The sequence below is a fragment of the Stenella coeruleoalba genome, assembly GCF_951394435.1.
Source record: "Stenella coeruleoalba genome assembly, chromosome: 16".
Taxonomy (NCBI): Eukaryota; Metazoa; Chordata; class Mammalia; order Artiodactyla; family Delphinidae; genus Stenella; species Stenella coeruleoalba.
In genome coordinates, this window is record NC_137162.1 from 55,153,657 (window position 1) to 55,166,974 (window position 13,318).

The window sequence follows — 13,318 nt, forward strand, 5'->3', positions numbered from 1 at the left end:
TTTGTTTATCTTCTTGAAGAACCAGATTCTAGTTTTATTGATCTTTGCTATTGTTTTCTTTGTTTCTATTTCATTTATTTCTGCTCTGATCTTTATGATTCTTTTCCTTCTGCTAACTTTGGGTTTTGTTTGTTCTTCTTTCTCTATTTCCTTTAGGTGTAAGGTTAGATTGTTTTTTTGAGATTCTTGTTTCTTGAGGTAGGATTGTATTGCTATAAACTTCCCTCTTAGAACCGCTTTTGCTGCATCCCATAGGTTTTGGGTTGTCGTGTTTTCCTTGTCATTTGTCTCTAGGTGTTTTTTGAATTCCTCTTTGATTTTTTCAGTGATCTCTTGGTCATTTAGTAGCGTATTGTTTAGCCTCCATGTGTTTGTGTTTTTTATGTTTTTTTCCCTGTAATTTATTTCTAATCTCATAGCGTTGTAGTCAGAAAAGATGCTTGATATGATTTCAATTTTCTTAAACTTGCCGAGGCTTGATTTGTGACCCAAGATGTGATCTATCCTGGAGAATGTTCTGTGTGCACTTGAGAAGAAAGTGTATTCTGCTGTTTTCAGATGGAATGTCCTATAAATATCAATTAAATCTGTCTGTATCATTTATAGCTTGTGTTTCCTTAGTTTTCTGTCCATTGGTGCAAGTGAGATGTTAAAGTCTCCCACTATTATTGTGTTACTGTCAATTTCCTCTTTTATAGCTGTTAGCATTTGCCTTATGTATTGAGGTGCTCCTCTGTTGGGTGCGTATATATTTATAATTGTTATATCTTCTTTTTTGATGGATCCCTTGATCATTATGTAGTGTCCTTCCTTGTCTCTTGTAACAGTCTTCATTTTAAAGTCTATTTTATCTGATATGAGTATTGCTACTCCAGCTTTCTTTTGATTTCCATTTGGAACATCTTTTTCCATCCCCTCACTTTCAGCGAGTTTTTGTGTCCATTCAGTGAGCCTGTGTCTTTTGCTTGGAGCATTTAATCCATTCACATTTAAGGTAATTATCAATATGTATGTTCCTGTTACCGTTTTCTTAATTGTTTTGGGTTTGTTTTTGTAGGTCCTTTTCTTCTCTTGTGTTTCCCGCTTAGAGAAGTTTCTTTAGCATTTGTTGTAGAGCTGGTTGGTGGTGCTGACTTCTCTTAGCTTTTGCTTGTCTGTAAAGCTTTTGATTTCTCAGTTGAATCTGAATGAGATCCTTGCCGGGTAGAATAATCTTGGTTGTAGTTTCTTCCCTTTCATCACTTTAAGTATATCGTGCCACTCCCTTCCGGCTTGTAGAGTTTCTGCTGAGAAATCAGCTGTTAACCTTATGGGAGTTTCCTTGTATATTTGTCATTTTTCCCTTGTTGCTTTCAATAATTTTTCTTTGTCTTTAATTTTTGTCCGTTTGATTCCTTTGTGTCTCAGCTTGTTTCTGCTAGGGTTTATCCTGCCTAGGACTCGCTGCGCTTCCTGGACTTGGATGGCTATTTCCTTTCCCATGTTAGGGAATTTTTCAACTGTAATCTCTTCAAATATTTTCTTGGGTCCTTTCTTTCTCTCTTCTCCTTCTGGGACCCCTATAATGTGAATGTTGGTGCATTTAATGTTGTCCCAGAGGTCTCTTAGGCTGTCTTCATTTCTTTTCATTCTTTACTCTGCTCCTTGGCAATTATTTCTACCATTTTGTCTTTCATTTCATTTATTCATTCTTCTGCTTCAGTTATTCTGGTATTAATTCCTTCTAGTTTATTTTTCATTTCAGTTATTGTATTGTTTATCTCTGTTTGTTCTTTAATTCTTCTAGGTCTTTGTTAAACATTTCTTGCATCTTTTCGATCTTTGCCTCCATTCTTTTTCCGAGGTCCTAGATCATCTTCACTATCATTATTCTGAATTGTTTTTCTGATAGGTTGCCTATCTCCACTTCATTTAGTTGTTTTTCTGGGGTTTTATCTTGTTCCTTCATTTGGTACATAATCCTCTGCCTTTTCATTTTGTCTGTCTTTCTGTGAAAGTCGTTTTTGTTCCACAGGCTGCAGGATTGTAGTTCTTGCTTCTGCTGTCTGCCCTCTGGTGGATGGCATTTAGCTCATTCTTAATCTCACTAACTCTTAAAGAAAAACAGAGAGAGAGAGAAATGGGTGTTTCTCACATAGAAAATTACCTGAGGCCTCAGCTGTACTCATTTTTAATGGAAGCATGACTCCTAACTGCTTCAGCATTGTAAGTTGTGAGTTGAGAGATGACAATCTGGGTGAGCTCATGGACTAGAATATTCCTATAGAGTCACCCCACAACATACTTAACTGGTGGTAATTCAGGTGTGTTCTTAGCAGAGAGACAAATTTTACAAATAGCACAAGCAATTCTCTTTTACTACATATTACATAATTTGTTATAAAGTATAAGATACTATACTTGTTTAGACACAGTATACACACGCATGAGTATGTACAGTAACTTATATATGGATACATTGCCGTATAGGGTACTGTACCCAAAGCCAAGCAAGCACATTGTACTTTATTGGCCGTTTAAAGAATTTCCCAAGGATTGTTTTTTCCTTACATACCGATTATGGCAGCCTGTGGAAGATGTCAGTCTATAGAGACAGGGCATCTTGGTCTTCTAAGGCTCTGAAACCTTTTATCTGCTGGAAATCTGACATCTTGCTGAAATTCTTCACATTTCCTTAAACGTCTCATTGAACTTCGGTAATCACAGAGCCACCACGCATCTCCCTTTCTCCTGCCAGGCTTTGATCCTGAAGGAGCTGTCTGTGATCCGCGACCACGCGGGCAGCGCCTGCCTCCGGGAGCTGGATAAGAGCAACAGCCCCCTCACCATGGCTCTGTGCGGCTCTAAAGGTGAGTGCCCCCCTCCGGCCGCTGCTGTCACTGCGCTGCATGTGGGCTGGCTGGTTGTGTTCTAGGAAATGCGAGTCAGAACTTCAGGCCTGGCAATTCCCTGGCGGTCCAGTGGTTAGGACTCTAGGCTTTCACTGCCAGGGCCCGGGTTCAATCCCTGGTCAGGGAACTAAGATCCCACAAGCTGCGCTTCAAAAAAAACAAACTTCAGGCCTTTTGTTTATAAAGGCCTGAAGTTTTTTAAATAATACATAGAGAAAGAGACTTAATTATTTGCATTTTTAGAAGTCCAACTCCTTTGGAGAAACATTGGTCATGTGTGTGGGTTTCTGAGTTTGAGGGTGCTTTGAGTAAACTTGACGTTATTTTTTAAAGAAAAGAAAGAAAACCTGCGGATTTTTAAAATAGTATGTTTGATGATAATTAAAAACACTTAAATGTCATAGTTAGCCATAACCTGAAAGCATTAGGTTTCATGATACTGCACTCAAATTCAGAACCTCCTGCTTTTCCTGTTGCTGTAAATTTTTGACAGAATAAAGTCCAGTCTCTTTCACCTTGCTGCCTTTCACCCCATATTCTCCTACTCCCTGCTCCTGGTACGTACCCCACACTCCTTTCCTGTGTCTTTGCTTCCCACTCTCCCACCCACTTTGGAATTCCTCCCCCACGTCTTCTATGTCTACGTCATAATGTCCTCCAGATGTCCAGCTGATTGCCGCTGCCTTCTGGGAGACTCCCCTGAAAGTCTTTCCTCCAGCCCCAAAGTTCTCATTCGCCCCTGAGCAGCTCTAGCCCTGCTCGGCTTTTCTTGTGTTACTGATAGCTCTACCCTGTGTTGCTCTAGTTCTGACTTTTACTGTCCCTAGACTATGAACTTGTTGAGGATAGGGGGCTGTGCCACGTATTCCTGTTTTATCCCACAGATCTGCTTGCGCTTCATTTAATGTCATTTTGGTAAATGAATGTTACATTCCTGACCTGCTTCCCCAGGTTCCTTCATTAACATATCACAGATGATTGCCTGTGTGGGACAGCAAGCCATCAGTGGCTCTCGAGTGCCAGATGGCTTTGAAAACAGGTCCTTGCCTCACTTTGAAAAACACTCAAAGGTAAGCAGTAGCGGATGAGGCAGAACTTTGAAGGACAACCTTCAGCAGTGCAGAAGAGAGTCACAGAAGCTCTGGGGCTGCCAACCAAGGGGCTCCTGGAGCTGGTGTATAAGGGTTGAGGCCGCTCGGGGTTATTCCCTCTGCAACCCAAACTTGAGTCCTGTAGAAGGAGCCTTGTTAAACTCAGAGCTGTATAACTTGAGTTTGGACCAAGAGGGTGGATTTCAGATTCCCATCCAACTTACCTTAAGTGTTCAAAATGTGTACTTATCATACATGTGCATTCAATCTGTGTGCTCACTTGGGGGGCACTTACATAAAAGTATAAGGATTTTTAAACAGTGAACACCTAAAACGACCAGGAAATTCCAGGTTTTCCTCTCTGGAGTTCTTAAACTCTGCTTGTAAATGACTTCTGGGTTCCATTGGCCCTCGTGGTCTAGACACTAGCGTCAGCAGAGCACAACTTAGAGCAGATTTGGTCACTTAGTAAATTCTGGTTGGAGTCAGCTGTGTTCACACTGAAGCAGAGATGCCCCAGCTGTACCTGCCCGGTGGAACTGTAGGATTTCTGTCCAGCCCCTCCTGGGGAGATAGGACTACTGTACTGAGAATGGACAGATACTCTCTGTATCGGGCGGCCTCAGGAACAACTCAGGTTCTCTGCCCAAGATCAGAAGTCACTAGGGGTCAGGCAACCAGCTGGTCACTGGAGTGGTACCTGACTGTGCTTATCTGGCTCATAGTCAAAGCCTGACCAATTAGGAAGAAATACCAGGGATATCCAGTGCTAGCCTTCAGAGTAGATGGTGCCTGCCTAGAAATGCCAGCTGCCCCTTAAATGAAATAGGGAAGCAGGAGGTTAGCCTGTTCATCTGAGTTGTCCTCCAAGGAACACAGACCTATCCAGATCAAAGGCCATTTGGCATTTCATATGGTGTTTTATATATGTGTGTTTCTTTTACAGGTTGTTTTTTTTTTTGAGATACATTTCATTTATCATAATATTCACCCATTTAAAGTGTAGAGTTCAGCATCTTAGTATGTTCACAGAGTTGTATGATCATCATCACAGTCTAATTTTAGAATATTTTCAACAGCCCCAAAATGAAGCCCCATAAACATTAGCAGCACACGGTTATGTTTTGGAGGTGGACAGGTCTGGCCCACAGGAAGGGTGTCTTGGGAGGAGTTGTTTTCCAGGGGAGGCGCAAGCTGTCACAGTCAGCAGGTTGCCCTCTGAGCCGAGGTTGGTAACTGCCTCCCTGGTCTAGGGGTAGCAGCCCAAGCTTTGGTTTCTCTCTCACGAGCCACCTGGCTGCCAGTGGCACCAGCACCAACCCTGGCTAGGGCCTCACCCTCCTTGTCTCAGGTAAGGATGGTCTGGGCTAAATTGTTTCTCCTTTAGGAAAGGACATAAAACATGAGAGTGCATTGGCTAGGTATTTCTAACCTGAAGTTGAGGCATTTTCTGATTTGAATGGGCTTTGGAATTGTGGACCTTGAACTTTTTTGTTAGATTTTTCTTTTTTTCCTACCTCTCTTTAGCTCCCAGCTGCCAAAGGCTTTGTGGCTAACAGCTTTTATTCAGGTTTGACACCAACCGAGTTTTTCTTCCACACGATGGCTGGCCGGGAAGGTCTGGTTGACACAGCCGTGAAGACAGCTGAAACAGGATACATGCAGGTAACCTGAAGAAATGTAGGCCATTAGCAGTGAAGCAGGATGGGGTCTGCAGATCTTGACTGCCGAGTGTTTGCTTATTCTGTACCTGAGCTCTAATTTATCCAGTCTTGGTATTTAAAAGGAAAAATTGAGAGATGTATGGTACCCTAGAAATAAACAACCTACAAAGGTAGTATGTTCCAAATCACACAATGTCCTTCGAATGATGAAGACCAGGCCGGAACCACATGTACCAAAGCATTGCTGGAGGAGAGCTTGGACCCAAGCGCATCCCAGGGCACGTCATCGAACCTCACTGAGCCTCTGATTGCTAATACACGGAGGTGGGGTGACAAATTGAGAGGGCTGTGCTTCTCACTGTGCAACTATTTATATAACCCATTATTAATATCACTCCAAGGGACTCCAAGAACCTATTCCAGTGCCCGCAGGAGGGCTTGGACACACTCGGAGGGCTGGCTTTTTCTCCATTGTATGTACAGGTGTAAGATAGTAGTCTCCGGGGACAGGGCTGAGCTAGACACTCCTCTCTGCCTGTGCTTCTCAGACTGCCGCAGAAGTACCCCTGATGGCAGAGGAGTGAAAACACATCCTACCTTGTTCTTCCATAAGACCGCAAGGAAAGGATTTCTCTCCAGTGTCTAATTCTCATTTCTACTCTGTACTCCATAATCTGTGTTTGTTTGTTCTTGATTTTTTGATGTATTTATCTACTTACAACACATGATGAAGTTAACAATCCAAGTTGCTAGGCCATGAACCGCTGTGGCTTTGTGTCCCTTTTCTCCCCACCGTGGATTGAGAAGCACGGCCCTTTGCATACTGGGAAACCAGGACTGATAAACCAGAGATGCGAATGAGTGAGCCAGAGCACACAAGGCTGATGAGGGCGAAATGGACCCGAGTCAGTACACACCTATTTCCATAACCTCGTCTGGACCTCCTGTAGCATCACTGATAACTGCTTCCCTTTCAATCATCTTTTGATGGGAAATTGCCCTTTAGCTTTGGCGTGTGCTGCTTTTGTCAGAAACCTAACAGCCTGTGAAATGCTTTTACCACTCTTGCCCAAATGTCTGTTGACTTTATTTTTTGTCTTTACCTTTTTTGAAGTGGAGAGTATGGCTTTCCCAGAGCAATGTGTTAGCCTAGAACAAATTAGTTGTGGCATGAGGGATTTTTGTTTTGAAGTTGCCTGGAGCAAGATTTCTTTCTTTTTAACTCCCTGAGCCCCCATCACATTGCTGGCTGGAGTGTTCTGCTGGTGGGAGGTTCTTCTCCCTAAGCAGACTTGAGAAATCGCTGCTGCCTGCTGGTTCAAAAGCAATGCCATTCCTGTTCTCTCTTCTTCCCCCTCTGTCCCAGAAGGTGGCCTGCACCTGATCCTCTGTAATTCATATTGAAGTCCACAGGGGTCCTGGATTAAGTTGTGTTTAGAAATGCAAAGCAATTGCATTAATTTATACCTTAGGGAGACAGAGAGGGAAGGCGAAGCAGCCTAGGAAAACAGTGTTTGCAGAGTCCTTCGGGGGTGATGGGGTTTAAATTGCATGTATTCTAAAACACTGAAGTCCTGGAGGCTGGAGCATATTCTAAATCCCACTGCACAGGCTAATGAGGCCCTTGTGGGCCTGTTCTTACAGTCAGGGGACTCTTCTTAAGGGATTTCTAATAAAATGTTTTTATGTGATTAAAGCGCTGGTAACCTTGAAACTCAGAGTTGCAAATCTCCACCTCTCTATGCGTGACTAGTCTTCTCACAGCAGCTGAGCTTTTGTCTCCTCTCCTCCTTTTCCTTTAGAGGAGGCTCGTAAAGTCCCTGGAAGATCTTTGCTCACAGTACGATCTGACAGTGCGAAGCTCTACAGGCGATATCATCCAGTTCATTTACGGGGGAGATGGCTTAGATCCTGCAGCCATGGAGGGAAAGGATGAACCCTTGGAGTTTAAAAGAGTTCTGGACAACATCAAAGTAAGATTTAGCATCATATCCGTCAGTGTTTTCAAGGCCAGTTCTTTAGAATGGAGGTGCCCTTTGGCATAGCACACAGTTAATGCTGTCATATCTACTCCACCACTGAGTTAATATTTTTCTGTTTGTGTTCCTTTGCATAATTTCCCCCAAGTATTAAAGGAAAAATCGTTTCTCAATTTCAAAGTCTCGTTATTGGTGGTAATCAAATGCCAATAGAAGAGGGCTTTGTCTTCTTGTCTGTATCTAGTAAAGTGTAATAGAGACGGTGTTAAAGCCATGGGTGTGGAGAAGCAGGCGCATTTCACACACTTTAACCGGGGGTATAATTTAGAACAATCTTTTTGAGAGAGAGCTGGACAACACTGATCTGAATTTAAATGTGGGTGCCTTTGACCGACATTTAAATTCCACTTATAGGAATTTGCCCTACAAAAATGATCTAAATGTGCCAAGAATGTCCTTCCAGAATTGTTCACAGCAGACACAGACCATCAGTGGAGGACAGGTCAAAAAATAATACAGACTGCTCCGCCCATTAGGGTGATGTGCAACCATTAAAATTTTAGGGGAAACCCCATGAGCTTGGAGGTGGGGGAATATTTTCACTCTTGAAATTTGGGGCTCTTTTTAAAAAACAACAATTTCTGATTTTAGTGCAAATCTGGGGTGGGGTGAAGGTTGGGGAGAAATGGCATGAAACCCACTGAATAGCCCACAAGCCTTTGTATAAGGTGGAGTATCAGTTTATCCCGTTTTCACCTTCATATTAAAGGTAGAGTCTACAATTTGTTTTGAAAGAAAAGAAACATCACAGGTTGCTAAAAGCTCACTCTGAGTGAGGTTGTTTTGTCTCTTGTAAATCCCTTCCTCCAATACTGCCCCCCACATCCCTCTTATTTCCTTTTGATGCCAAGGCCGTCTTCCCGTGCCAGAGCGAGCCTGCTCTCAGTAAGAATGAGCTGCTCCTGACCGCTGAGTCCATCACGAAGAAGAATGAGTTTCTCTGCTGCCAGGACAGCTTCCTGCAGGTGAGCTCCGTGGGGCCATGCACCCGGCTCTGCTGTCACCAAGGAATTGTTCGCCAAGTGCCAGCAGTGCAGTTTATAAGCTGGGAGGGTGTTTATGTAAGAGTGTTTCTTGTTAAAAAATTTAAGACTGGCCCAGGCAGAGTCTCAGCAGTCAACATAAAGAATTTGTCTCATGTCTTTCTTAGTTTGTCTTTTGCGCAAGTGTTTCCCTGGTAGAAGAAAAGCGCTTTAGTTAGAGAACTGATTTTTTTTTAACCCTGTCCCTGTCAACCCCCTACAACCCACTTTTTCATCCTGTGGGCCATCTCCTTCCTCAGTTGTTCTGAATCCCAATCATTTGTAATAGTAGTAGCATTGTTTTAATGCCATTTATTGTGTCTTATACAATAGATGATGTCATAGCATTTACTTAACACCATTATCATTTTAAATTGTTTTTTTTTTTCTTGCTGTAATGGGTTATAAATGCAGAGTCAGCCTCTTCCATTTTCTTCCAGGGACCTGTTACCTTGACATCCTCTTAAGGTTTTTTCAGTTCATTTTTATTTCACTGACCTGCTCCTTCCTGTTTATAATCATGGTTATGATCAAAAGCAGCGTGGCCAAAACAAAAAGCAAAAGGATACAGGAATCCATACCTGGTTCCCTTTGTGTACTGATTGGTGATTCAGATATAGCACAAATGTATCCCTTGAAGTATATCAAAAATAAAAATAGTAAAAAACGTAAATAAGAATGTTTTAGTTAAAAGCGCTTCACTCCGTTCTTTAACATGACAAGATGTGAAAAGGTGAAAAAGAGACTCTTCCAAATCTTAATATATTTAAAATTAAGAGTCTGGCTAGGCTGAGTGCCTTTGTTTTGGTTTTGTTTCTTCACAGCTTTTCCTTTTCTTTTTTTTTTTTCCTTAAGTAACAAATGAGAAGTGTGATTTGATTTTTCTTCACGATTATATTTACTTTTTTATGTTTCTGTTTCTCCTTGAAGACCTTAACTGAGACAGGCTATGAGAAATATAACGAGGTAACGTGCTTACGTGCTGTGGCTGCCGAGCGTGGAGGAGTAGTTCTGCTGCACCCCATCTGTCTGCCAGGCCCGGGGACCACAGATTTCTGTCCCGGTTCTGGCAAACAGGGCTTCCCTGTTCATCACCTTGGACTGGTCTTTTCTTGTCTTAGACGTGGTTTGACGGTAACCCCCTGACCAGCAGCACTTGTGGGTTCAATGAGCACTTGTTCAGCCGTCCCCTTGTGCTGTACGCCCCACAGATCACAGGGACACAGAGGTGATTGAACATGTCCTCACCCTCCAGTGGCTCACAATCCGGGCTCAGATTTGCCAAGAGGGTCCGAAATCCACTGGCCAGAGCAGATTTTTCTGAGCTGCTGAAATGCTGTCCGGCCATGGCCCGTGTCAGAGCCGAGGAGACAGAGGCAGCTCCTGGGTGGTGCTGAGCCCTGGCCCTGCCAGAGGCCGACAGCTGTGCTCACAGACGCACTGTGGACTGAGTGTGAGAGTTAGCTGCTGGTCAGTTGTGTGATTAACTGCCTGCCAGCTGCCGTGTTCTGAGTCCCCTTAGTATGCATGGGTTGGTCCAGCTGAATTCTTAGTAGCTTATTTCAGTTTTCATTTCCAAAAAGTGAGCTTTTTTCCTTTTAACCTAACTTCCAGAATATCTGCCCTAACTCTTGTGTAAGGGAAGTCATTCCTTTCAGCAAAGCCACCAGAAGCATGTCCACGTGGGTGGCAGCTGAAAACTGTCCTTTCCAGCACCTGAGCTGGGGAATGGTTTGAGGTGTGTGCTCTTGACTGCTCACGTGTGCGGAGTTTCTCAGATGAAAACCCCCTGGTCTGCTTGGCCTTGGGCTCTGGCATTCGAACGGCAACATCTGGTTAGCCTGTGCCTTGAACACCTGGCAATTGAATGGCAACATCTGGTTCAAGAGGGCTTTCAGAAGTTCGCCCTAAAGGATACAACGTAGGCTCAGGGAGGACATCACCCATTTAAAGGAGGTTCTTAATACTGAATAATACAGGGGAAAAATTAAGTGGAAGTGGGTGTTATCGCTTTTGAAGATTCACAGTTTTAGGCAGAGCCACACCAGGAGAGACTGTCCCACTGCCCTCTCCAGCTCTAATTTCCACCTGTGGTTTGTAATAACTAACTGTATCTGAAAACGTGGCCTCAAGCCTGCAATTAATAAGTAAGCCTGGAGAGTTTCTCTTTAAAGAGTCTCTTGAGAATTTTCAAGTTCTTGTAAATTAGTAAAAGTCCTTTCTTAAATAAAAGTCTTTTCTGCCTAGAATGATGGCTGAGCGGCATGGTAACCCTCCACGTAGTTCCACGCTTTGTCAATGAGGAGAGTTGACCAACAAGGACAGTCATGGGAAACCTGTGTTCATGAGCAAGGGGCAGCCAAGATGTGGTAGATTCCACCCACGTAGCCCCCTGATCACCTGGGCTCCTAGGAGACAGACTGAAATGCCCAGTGGGCAAAGATGACATTGCAGAAAACCCCTGCCCTGAGAGCAGACTGTGGAGAAGGCATTTGACTTTGCAGAGGGGCCTCTTGTCTTGACCAAGCCCCTGACCTTATTCAGCCCGAGTGGCCTCTGCTCTAGAGCAATGCGGCCAGTGCCCTGCCGCCCCACAGGGAGAGCTTGCCAGGCTGGGCAGCAGCTGACTAAGAAGAGCTTGTGGACATGGACCATGTGGACCTCAGAAGTTTTCGTGGTTTGCTTTCAGAAAAGATAGTAACTAGAAATTGCTCGTTGGTCTAGGGGAGGCTAAAGAGATTTATTTTTGCAGTGTTAGGATAAAACCTGGCTAGTTAAGTGTTCAGCTCTGTGTAGGTGCCTTATGGCAGCAGTCCCCAACCTTTTCAGCACCAGGGAGCAGTTTCGTGGAAGACAGTTTTTCCATGGACGGGGGTGGGGAGGTTCAGGCAGTAATGCGAGCCATGGGGAGCGGCAGATGAAGCTTCGCTCGCTCGCCTGCCCGCCCGCCGCTCACCTCCTGCTGTGAGGCCTGGTTCCTAACAGGCCGGGGACTGGTAGCGGTACGTGGCCCAAGGGTCGGGGACCCCTACATTAGAGGATTTTGTTTTTGCAAAAGTGGGCTTCTGTTCAGTCTGCTTTTTGAAACATTCGTTTCAGACAAAACTTGTGATGTTTTCAGCTACGTGATATAGATTGAGCAGACTCTGGGCAGGCGTGCTGGTCTTCCTGGGGCCCCCCAGCCGGCCTCGGAATCAAGAGTCAAGACCTCATGAGGCTTTGCAGCCACTACAGCATGCATCCAGTCCTCAGGCCCGCCTGCTGGTCCCTCCGGGTGTGTGGATCCGCCCTCAGCCTGCCGCGGGAGCAGCTGCATGCCTGTAGTTGGCCAGAGCGCCCTCACAATTTGTCCAAAACCATTGAGGGGAATTATAGTCCCTGGAGGGCTGCTGAGGGGAAGTGCTGTCTGTCCACCCTTTCCCACATTCTCAAACATGCCCCGGGATCGAACCAGAGCAGCTGACGAGCAGCCTCAGAAGGACACCGCTACTGCGCAGGGCGTGCCATTAGCTCACCTGAGAAGTGCTCTAAGGGTCAGTCCCGCGGTGCTGACCCCCTGGCAGCAGGACATGGATGGGTGTGGTTCATTAAAGCGTACCATACCCTCCGTGACAACTCCCCGAGAGGAGATGCTAGCTGCTCCTGGTTCTAGGAGCGACCTTGAGGCTGAGTTTATGTCACAGACACACTATAGATTGTAAAGCAGATGGGTTTCCCCTTAGAGCAGTTTCCAGAAAACGTAGGCCTGTCGTCTCTCCGCGCCCTATGGATCCTCCACGTGATGTACTTCTCACCTCTTTCTTGCTCCATTTTGTCATCGTCCCGGGGCGTAGAGTACTGTTCTTAAATACAGTGGGAACAGCAGATATGCCGATGTTTCACTTCCAGCTTTGAGAGTGGTTTCCTGGAGACTTACAAAGTTCTGACTGTGTGGGGGAAGGGAGCATGATGGGGGACCAATGCAGAGCTGGGGGTCAGAGACAAAGCTGGGACTTGGGAGTGTTTCCTTTGAAATGAAGGCAAGTGTTTGAAATGTACATAGTGTCTCCAAAACCATACTTCGTAGTATTTAAATTGACCAGAACAAGTGCAGAAGAAACCTCAAGAAGTTATCAGTCCAGAGACTAAAAGTACAAGTGGTTCAATTGTACTTACTCTGGGCTGCGTGAATGTGGGCAGCAGGGTGTGCCAGGGGAGAGACGAGAAGGTGGCAAGTGGGAAGGGCTATCCTGCCTTCACTGTATACATATGAAGCATCATCAGGGTAAAAAGGCCTTAGAAACACTAAACCAATGAACGATGTGTCCGGGGTGTGGATGGTGTGTCGTGTTCCTTGGAAAAACATTTTGTAATAGAACCTGTATCCATTTCGGACCCTTTACAGTGTCATGTTTAGCTGCCACTAAAATAGGACGGACTCGTCACGTTACTGAAGTTTACAAAACGAATCATGTAATCCAAATTGCTGAGAAATATGTATCTGATGTTTGTTGTGTAATCTTTCAGGAGATAAAAAAATTCGTTAAGGAGGTTTCTGAGAAGATCAAGAAAACCCGAGATAAATATGGCATCAACGATAACGGCACAACAGAGGTAACGGCCCTCCCAGAT

At 44.6% G+C, this 13,318-nt stretch overlaps 1 protein-coding gene across 2 annotated transcripts in view; it reads left to right on the forward strand.

Annotated features, from left to right (window-relative positions):
* POLR3A (RNA polymerase III subunit A) overlaps nt 1-13,318 on the forward strand; it is a 61,372-nt gene that overhangs the window by 26,363 nt on the left and 21,691 nt on the right. For both annotated transcript variants that reach the window (XR_013824417.1, XM_079901050.1), the window contains exons 17-22: nt 2,738-2,849; nt 3,843-3,961; nt 5,510-5,647; nt 7,449-7,619; nt 8,537-8,650; nt 13,214-13,300. Coding sequence is in view for 1 of the 2 variants with exons in the window: in XM_079901050.1 (XP_079757176.1) it covers nt 2,738-2,849; nt 3,843-3,961; nt 5,510-5,647; nt 7,449-7,619; nt 8,537-8,650; nt 13,214-13,300 (741 nt within the window). In the remaining variant the exon portion in view is untranslated. The remainder of the gene's footprint in view (nt 1-2,737; nt 2,850-3,842; nt 3,962-5,509; nt 5,648-7,448; nt 7,620-8,536; nt 8,651-13,213; nt 13,301-13,318) is intronic.